The sequence below is a fragment of the Oreochromis aureus genome, linkage group 5 (assembly GCF_013358895.1).
Source record: "Oreochromis aureus strain Israel breed Guangdong linkage group 5, ZZ_aureus, whole genome shotgun sequence".
NCBI classification, from domain to species: domain Eukaryota; kingdom Metazoa; phylum Chordata; class Actinopteri; order Cichliformes; family Cichlidae; genus Oreochromis; species Oreochromis aureus.
Window position 1 is genome coordinate 42096124 of NC_052946.1, and position 9880 is coordinate 42106003.

At 43.3% G+C, this 9880-nt stretch overlaps 1 protein-coding gene across 2 annotated transcripts; it reads left to right on the forward strand.

Annotated features, from left to right (window-relative positions):
* Window positions 1-1134: 1134 nt before the first annotated feature.
* ube2c (ubiquitin-conjugating enzyme E2C) lies at window positions 1135-3900 on the forward strand. Of its 2 annotated transcripts, none has more exons than XM_031742146.2 (7): window positions 1135-1286; window positions 1623-1747; window positions 3038-3065; window positions 3181-3267; window positions 3341-3545; window positions 3626-3685; window positions 3781-3900. In XM_031742146.2, exons 2-7 carry the CDS (start codon window positions 1641-1643, stop codon window positions 3816-3818), a joined length of 525 nt encoding a protein of 174 aa, XP_031598006.1. In that variant the 5' UTR covers window positions 1135-1286; window positions 1623-1640; the 3' UTR covers window positions 3819-3900. The 2 variants fall into 2 exon arrangements, with proteins under 2 accessions (XP_031598006.1, XP_031598007.1); XM_031742147.2 differs by having other exon boundaries at window positions 1168-1286; window positions 1620-1747.
* The last annotated feature ends 5980 nt before the right edge of the window (window positions 3901-9880 follow it).

Below are 9880 nucleotides of genomic sequence, written 5' to 3' on the forward strand. Positions count from 1 at the left end.
TACTTCTTATTGTAAGTCCATATCAATGACTCATTAATATTCATAAAGTTACTGTTCCAGTAAAACTCACAGTGAGGAGTTATAGGACAATGAATCATATATGTTTTATCCAGTATATTAATGGCATCTCTGAGAACATCTTTATTCAGTGCTGTCTGTATATTTGGTCCATTTGTGTCATCATGAAACACTGTACTGTGTTCGCTCACAGATATGGGAACATCACAGGTCCTCACAACACAGGATATGGAAGAAAATTACCTTTTTCCTTCACTAGCTGGGACACATCATTAATATTATTTTTCTATTTCTCATATAATATTGATTTATTTCTGTTTTCCCACACAAAAGAATAAAGTGCAGCATCGACTGTTTTACGAATGATTTAGGAACATTTTTACTTTTGCAGGATGCACTGAGTGAGACAATCCCTGTTTAAGATAAAAGGATCAGTGATCGATGGCTCATGAGCCACAGATCAAATCTGTTTTTCATTTTTGGATTTATATGCTGAAAATTAGAAATGACCCTCTCAGATTGATCTCGACAGATGTTAGTTCCCAAATAAGTCATCTGTTCTTTGACAGGAAAACCTTCTTTATGGACACGAGCCTCTCCGACAGGAACAGGACACATTTTCATGTTTAAAGTCAGACCTGATACTCCAGAGAAAGCATTAATGCAGTTTATCATCTTTGTTTTGAACTCATCTTTAATGAAGACAGCTGTATCACCTGCGAGCTGACAGCATTTCATTTCCTGGTGGAAACTCTCCGAGTGGTTCCCACCAAAGTTTAACTGAACTATTACATCATTCTCACTGTGGATCTGTGCTCTCAGCGCCTCCCCATGACATCATCTGATAGTCACCTTTCACTAATATAATAATAAGTTATTCTGAAACAGAGCTGTAATCATACACAGAAGGTAAAACGTTTATTTACAGGCATATTTATTATGACAGGTAAGTGAATACACAAATGTATATTTATGTAATTTTATTTGTTTACTAAAACCGATTTCTGACTTGTTGGGCTCTGTTATGACGTCAGAATTAAATGACGTTTGGATCATTTCGTCGTTCACGCTGCCTAATCACAACGCACCTCCTTTTACTTGGCAGGCCTGTCATTGGCCAGCCAAAGCTGGTTTGTTTTTAAAGGTCGGGCGCTGATTGGCCGACTGTGTAAGAAACAGTCGGTTTAAATCGGGGGGCGGGAGCATGTTCCGTTTGAATCCAACAGACAGTAGCGATACTCTGACCGACAAACCCCGACCGACAACCGGTGAGTCCGTACTGGGAAAAGTTTTTGTTTGTTTATAGTCTCCCCTGGGTAATAAACAGGCTAGCCACAGAGCTAACGCTTAGCCGACCGGTAGAGCTAACAGTTAGCACCGTTAGCACGAAGTCGTCACAGTGAAGGTGAGCCTCGTCTGTTACTGGAGCGAGGTCTGAGTAAAACACCCGAACGGTGGCCTGAGAGGCGGATACAGCTGGAGAAGAGTCCTCGGAGCTGTATCCGGTGCCAGCGTTTAGCTGCTGTTAGCTTAGAGAGAGAAACACGGGAGGTGATCCGCAGAGGAACCCGGGCCTTCTAACCTCAGTTTGTCTGATTCAGCAGAACCGGACGGTAACGCACATGGCCTCCCAGAACATGGACCCCGCAGCGGCTGCAGCTTCCAGCGCCGCCGCTCTGAAAGGCAGCGAGAGCGGCGGCAGCGCGGCCAGAGGCTCTGTGTCCAAACGGTGGGTGTGTGTGTGTGTGTGTGTGTGTGTGTGTGTGTGTGTGTGTGTGTGTGAGAGAGGGAGAGAGACTTTTCCTACTGTGTGTTTTCATATTGGGTGTTTGTGTCAGCTCTCAGTGCCAATTTCTGACTCTACGTGTCGTACAGGTGTTAGCAGGTACACTTCCTGTTCACGGTTGATTACCAGCAGCCTTACTAATAAAGTTTAAACAATGGTTTGGTTTCAATGTGCTGTGCCGCCGTTCTATTAGACCAGTGGCCCTGTCCCACTAGTACAGGTGTTCTGGGAATCCATCCGACCTGACAAACCATCCTACCCATTGTTTCTGCGCATGCGCACAACACGAAATTAAGTGGCGAACCGTCCTACCCTTTATGAATATTAGCTAGAAATATACTCTGACGGGTAAAGATATCATCCTACCTTTGTGAATGTGACCTACAAGCATACTTTAACAGCTAAAATTTAGTGGCAAATCATCCTACCTTTGTTAATAAGAGCTAGAAAAATACTCTGACGGCTAAAATGAAGTGCCAAACCATGCTACCTTTGTGAATGTGACCTACAAGCATACTTTAACGGGTAAAATTAAGTGGCTAACCGTCCTGGCTTTATGAATATGAGCTACAAGCATACTCTGATGGGCAAAGTTAAGTGGCAAACCATCATACCTACTTAAATTTGTGCTGGAATTACTCTATGACAGCAGAAATGTCCATAAACTACTTACGGTAGGACGTTTTGCCAAAGTAGGATGGTTTGTCAGAACAGGTTTTTGTTTTTTGTTTTGTAGTATGTGCTATCCTAAAATGTGACATCAACGGACTGGATGCCACCCATTGGCTAGTCAGTAGCGTCGAATGATGAGTCATGAAGGCGTGTCATTCACGAAAATCAAAGCCACCATATTTAAAACCCGGCAACGGGGGAAACCAACAACCCCAGAAACCGAAAACTACTAGAGTCGAGCTGAGTAGATACCTGTGTGAAAGGGCTAAAAGTGACGCTGTTCAGCAGGTGATGGGTGGGGGCCAGCTCCTACAGGTGTGGAGTGACAGGCAAACGTAGTATCATAATTGCCTCAGTCTGAGTCAGACAGGTGGGCAGGTTTACCTGATCCTCTCTGCACAGCACCTGTCTGAGCTGCAGTTTCATGAAGCGCTGAGGTGAGTTCAGGAGGAAACACCTGAACAACAAAGGAGGCAGGCTCCTCCTTAGTCTGAGCCAACAGTGAAACACTGAACTGAGCATGTACAGCAGATTCTGAGCTTCCTGTTTGTGTGTCTGCAGGCTGCAGCAGGAGCTGATGACGCTCATGGTGAGTCCAGTCTTCATCCTCATCAGTGTTCTGTTCTAACCTGTAACACCTGAGGTCATCTGACACCCCCATGTGTCCTGAAGTCATGTGACCAGTCTCTCTCTCTCTGGTGCAGATGTCAGGTGATAAGGGGATCTCGGCGTTCCCAGAGTCAGATAATCTGTTTAAGTGGGTTGGAACCATCGATGGCGCTCAGGGGACGGTATGTACACACGGATCATTTGGGTTTCTCTACTCTCAGCAGAAAGTTAAACTCTGCTCTCTTACCTGTTCAGGTGTACGAGGGCCTCAGGTACCGCCTCTCTCTGGAGTTTCCTGCCGGTTACCCGTACCAGGCCCCACGCGTAAAGTTTGTCACGCCATGTTTCCACCCCAATGTAGACGAGCACGGCTTCATCTGCCTCGACATCCTGAAGGACAAATGGTCGGCACTCTACGACGTTCGCTCCATCCTGCTGTCCATCCAGAGCCTCCTGGGAGGTAAATGCGTCATCACCCCAGCACTGTCCAAGCTCTGCACTCTGACCTATGACCTCACTGTCACTCTGCTTCCTCCTCAGAGCCTAACAACGACAGTCCTCTTAACGCTGTGGCGGCCGAACTGTGGGACAACCAGGAAGGTGAGACCACGTAAACACCGCGCTGTGTTCAAACACGTTAACAGCTGCGTGCAGCAGGACTGATGGAGGTTGTTTGTTTTTCTTTTTTCTTTCAGCCTTCAGAACTCATCTACACTCAACCTTCCAGAAGTGAATCTCCGCCGCCTCATGTTCGTCTGTCTTCTGTGTTTGTATCATATTTTTATGTTTGTCAATAAAGTTCTTAATTCAACACAGTGTGTTATTTATCGGAGTGGCTGAAACAGGCTGTCCTCCCTGACACACCGCATGCAGGCTGGACTTCTCTTTTTAATATTCAGCTGCTTTTACTTTGAAAGAGTAGGAGGAAAAGGAGGAGCCTTGGGTGGGTGGGGTTTTTTGCTGCTGCATCATGACATCAGAGCGGTTTGTCAATATTGAAGTACACTTTGTAGTAGTGATGGGGAGATGAAGCCTCGTGATGAACTGAAGCTTTCCATCTAAGTAGTTGACTCATGGTTCGAAGCATTGTCATGATTCATTTGCTCTACTGCACCATCAAGTGGACGATTCAACTGAAACAGGTTGAGTGATTATAATGTGATTTGTAAACCGCTAAACTGAATAAATTGTTTTTATGGTTATTTATCCTGAATATTGTCTCAGTATGTCTGATACAAAAGAGAAAGTGGAAACTATCAGGACAGTTTGTGGGATGATTTTGTAATCATGCTTGTGTACATCTGGATAATGACACAAACTAGTGTGTGGTGCTTCAAGTTGAATAAAGAAGTTACTGTTGTTCATGACACCAATAACTAAACTATAAATATTAGTTATATTTAATATATTAATGTTTGTGTATAATACATTGGCAGCTTAACACAGGAATGTACATGGAAACAAAAAGGGAGGGAGTTGTGATGTGAATGTGCTTGTGACTTTATAACAGTGCTTATGACACTAGGGAGAAGTTCTCATTTGTTTTTATTCAAAAATGGCAGCTTTTCCACAGTGCTGGGCTTAAGACGGTTCCTCTTTTTTGAGAGGATTTCTCCTGCTTTTGAAAATACCCTTTCACGGGGCACAGATGAAGCAGGGGTTGCAAGAAAAACCACAGCAAGTTTATACAAGTTTGGATAAACAAATCTGTGTCCAACCCAGTACTCCAGCGGATTCTCCAGTCTGCCGATGTTTGGTTCATGGAGGTATTTCTGCACTTCAGCTGTTGCATCAGCAGTAGCATTTGGGGTCTTTGTCTCCATAACAGTGGTGTCCAAACGATGCCACAGTTTGCTACCTAAAACAAACAGAATGTAAGTAACTAAATACAATATAATAATCAAAATGTGCTCATATACCTTGAGTCACAGGCTGAGAAGCTTTTGATGATGAAGCTGCTGCTGATGAGGGAGCCAAGTGCCGCAAAATAGCAGCACATTCAAAAATAAGTCTCTTCTCACCATCCAGTGCTTTATTTGAGCTAAAGAAGACTTTTTTTTTTTTAACCTTGGATCCAGCAATGTTGCCAGTGACATGATGCTCATTGACTGCAATGTGTAGAGCTTCTCCTTTAATTGTCTCCTTAGACACTCAACCATGGTGGAGCTCTCTGGAGTTAGGACAACTCCCATTTCCTCTTCATTTAGTGCATGGTGCAACATTGTTAGAAGTGGAATTACTTTGGATCCAGGCACTCGCTTTTCCTCTGACAGCTCAGTGGTGGCATCATTAAATGGGGAGAGCATTTTGAGACATTCTGCCATAAGCTCATACAGTTCAGAGGATAGTGGGCAAATATCAGTGTGCAGGCCAGCTAACGATGCTCCAATAGGTTCCCTGAGTTCATGAACACGTTGAAGCACTTGGAATGTGCTGTTCCAATGTGTATCCACCTCTTGAATTAACTTCAGTGCAGGCCGGCCCATTTGCTCCTGCACCTCTGTCTGCCTCTCCTAAGAAAACAGCCAACACAAACTGATTAATTGTGTGGATGCCTCAAGGCATCCACACTATTGTTTTCCTGTTTCTCTTTATTCTTTATCTTTATTCTCCTAGTTGCTCCGTTCTTTGCCGATTAACTACTCCCTCAGTTTTCAGCCGATTTTCTCCGTTCAAACTCTAAAAAATTCTGCTTTTTCTGCTAATGTGTGCTATGACTTTTGGTGCTCATAACTTCTATACTTTTTGAGATATTGAATATTTTTTGCAATATTTTTGCCCATTGAAATGAATGGAACACATTATCAATGTGGTCACTTATTTCTGCTCGCCAGGCTGAGCTGTGTTTTAGCTCAGTGAGATGAGCAGCCGTTCTAAGACTGGGAGGCCCGGGTTCAAATCCCACTTATGGCAACAATTTATTCAGTTCACAGTTAAACTTTTTTTTTAACTGTTTTCAACACAAATGTGAGCATCTTCACCCCCTTTCAGCAAAATTTTCAGTTTTTCTGCTGTTTTCAGAACAAAAACCCTCTTTTCAGCAGAAATTCTGCTCATTCACCTCTTTTCAGCACAGTGTTCTGCTTCTTTCCGTCTTTTCTGCAGAAATACTGCTCATTCTTCACCCCATTCTTCAGCAGAATTGTGAGTTTTTTCACCCCTTTTCAGCACAAATCCCATCTTTTTCAGGTGATTTCAGCAGAAACCTCTTTTCAGCAGAAATTCTGCTGATTCACCTCTTTTCTGCAAAATTTTCAGCCTTTTCTCCTCTTATCAGCACAATTCTCAGCAGCTTCTGCTCATTTTAGCAGAATTGTCCATCTCTCCACCTCTTCTTTTTGAGAGTGACTTTGGGTCAGTGAGATGACTAGCTTCCTTGAGACTAGGAGGGCCAGGTTCGAATCCTGCTCATGGCAACATTTTCTTTTTCACCACCGTATAACTTTTTGCAACTTTTCATCTTTTGCAGCTTTTCAGCAGACAGCTTCAGCGTTCAGGCATCCACACAGCATTTTCGCCTGCTATGACTTTTGGTGCTCATAACTTCTATACTTTTTGAGATATTGAATTGTTTTTGCAATATTTTTTGCCCATTTCTGCCATATCATCAGTGGCGTCACTGATTTTCCTTGCCGGGATGACCTGTGTTTTAGCTCAGTGAGATGAGCATCCGTTCTCAGACTGGGAGGCTTTGTTCAAATCCCTCTTATGGCAACATTTCTTTCAGTTAACAGTTAAACTTTTTTAACTCAATTTCAGCTTTTTCACCCCTTTTCAGCACAATTTTCAGTTTTTTCACCACTTTTCAGCACAAATCCCAGCTTTTTCAGCTATTTTCAGCAAAAACATCTTTTCAGCAGAATTCTGAAAAGAGTTCTGCAGAACTCTTTTCAGCAGAAATTCTGCTGATTGAACTCTTTTCAGCAGAATTTTCACCTCTTTTCAGCCCAAATTCTGCTTATTCACCTCTTCTGCAAAATTTTCAGCCTTTTCACCTCTTATTAGCAGAAGTCTCAGCTGTTTTCAGGAAAAACTCTTTTGAGCAGAAATTCTGCTGATTCATCTCTTTTCAGCGCATCTTTCTGCTTCTTTGCCTCTTTTCAGCATAAATTCTGCTGATTCACCTCTTTTCTGGAAAATTTTCAGCCTTTTCTCCTCTTATCAGCACAATTCTCAGCAGCTTCTGCTCATTTCAGCAGAGTTGTCCGTCTCTCCACCTCTTCTTGGTCAGAGTGAGGTTAGCTCAGTGAGATGAGTAGCTGCCTTGAGACCAGGAGGGCCAGGTTCGAATCCTGCTCAGGGCAATGCTTTTTTTTTCACCACCATACAACTTTTTGCAAGTTTTCATCTTTTTCAGCTATTTTCAGCAGACAGCTTCAGCGTTAAGGCATCCACACAGCATTTTCGCAGGAAATGCAAATTTTTCTAATTGTGTGGATGCCCTAAAGGGCTTCCACACTATTGAGTTCCTGTTTCTCTTTATTGTGTGGATGCCCTAAAAGGGCTTCCACACTATTGAGTTCCTGTTTCTCTTTATTGTGTGGATGCCCTAAAAGGGCTTCCACACTATTGAGTTCCTGTTTCTCTCTATTGTGTGGATGCCCTAAAAGGGCTTCCACACTATTGAGTTCCTGTTTCTCTTTATTATGTGTGCCTATGCCAGGAGGCACACATATTATTATTCCTCGGATTTATTATGTGTGCCTATGCCAAGAGGCACACATATTGCTATTCCTTGGATTTATTATTATTATTATGTGTGCCTATGCCAAGAGGCACACATATTACTATTCCTCGGATTTATTATTATTATTCTCCAGTTTCCGCCTGAAATTTTGCAGCGAATCTCGCCCCGCAGTTTTGAGACAAGCTTCATATATGTTACCTCATTTTGTGCGGCCGGATCTGGAATGGTGTGCTATGACTTTTGGTGTTTATGAATTTTATAGTTTTTTAAATATTAATATTTTAGTGAAAATTTTCCCGCGCTCCTCTGCCGAACAGTTTTGACATTAGGGTTACATATGTTAGATCATTTTGTGCGGCTGGAGCTGGACTATTATGTCATGACTTTTGGTGTTTATGACTTTTATAGTTTTTAAATATTAATATTTTAGTGCAAATTTAGGCCAATTCATCTTTTGGCGCCAAATAAACAGACTTCATTTGTGGTGTGTTGGCGCCATCTTTTGGTCCCATTGAAACAAATTTCAAACTTCATTTGTGGTGTGTTGGCTCTCTCTAGTGGTATGCCGGGAGTGGTACAGCCTGTCTACCCTTATTTGGATACCGTAATGATGACAATATCAATGGCGCACACAGCCTCGCTGCTTTCAGGAACCATTGAGGTTTTAAGGTTGCGCGAACCATTGAATAGTTACGGTAAACACAATGGCTTCTATGCTTGGTGGAAAACTCCATATCCCACAATTCATAGCACACCTCTGCCGAGTTAAACAATGGCGGCCACCACTTCGTTTTATATGTCTTTTATTAGTGTTTCTAGGTCACAAAATAAACTTTTAAGATATTTTCAGGCGAGAATGTAGGTGTGTAAACTTCAAATATCTGCTTGTTTTATCAAGACATCCCATTATTAGCGACAATGCTCTGACGACCTCGGTCCTGCCTGACAGCTAGCCGGCTACCTAGCTAGCTGCCGCACTTGGCTGCAAATGGACAGCGAGGGACTCTCTCTCCTTTCACCTCCCGGTCTCTCGCAAATGCTCGCACAGAATCGGAGTTACAGCTGGATGTGGAAAAAATAACTGAGTTGTTTGGTGGTGCTATAATGCGGAGCTACAACAGTGGGCAGCTATCCACTGGTGTATGACAGAAAGGACATGCCGCGACCGCCGATCGACCGGTGTTTGCTAACGCGGAGGTCAATCGTGGATCAGGGAAAGCGAAGGCAGGAGCGTGAGGTGAACTGAATTTCAGGTAAGAAGTTATGACCTGCACTCTATTTGGGTCAGATATAAACCGAGTTTAGGTGTAGTTTATTTAGCAGCAGTTCTCTTATGTGTTGCTGATAGCCGGCTAGCTAGCTAGCGCCGCTAGCATAGTTAGCGGCGCCGCTAGCGACCGTGAAAAAGCACCCAGGCTTGGCTTATATTGAGGCGGGTGAAACTCGTGTCAGCACCGGTCGCTCGCCGACAGTATGTGTTTTAGCTGGACTTATTTTTCGTTTATATGGGCCGATGATGCTGGAAACCGAAGGCAGGAGCGTGAGGTGAACTGAATTTCAGGTAAGAAGTTATGACCTGCACTCTATTTGGGTCAGATATAAACCGAGTTTAGGTGTAGTTTTTTTAGCAGCAGTTCTCTTATGTGTTGCTGATAGCCGGCTAGCTAGCTAGCGCCGCTAGCATAGTTAGCGAGCGCCGCTAGCGACCCTTCGTGAAAAAGCACCCAGGCTTGGCTTATATTGAGGCGGGTGAAACTCGTGTCAGCACCCGGTCGCTCGCCGACAGTATGTGTTTTAGCTGGACTTATTTTTCGTTTATATGGGCCGATGATGCTGGAAACCGAAGGCAGGAGCGTGAGGTGAACTGAATTTCAGGTAAGAAGTTATGAACTGCACTCTATTTGGGTCAGATATAAACCGAGTTTAGGTGTAATTTATTTTCGTTGACCTTTTACAATCGTACTGCCACGGGAGTTTATATACAGCTGTGTGCGCACTAAGTTACTGACGTTGGACTTTATTTTATTCATTAGGGTTAGTTCATAGAGTTGCCGTGCCGTATAAACGGAATCGCCCCACATTCAGAGAAAACATTATGATTTATTCTG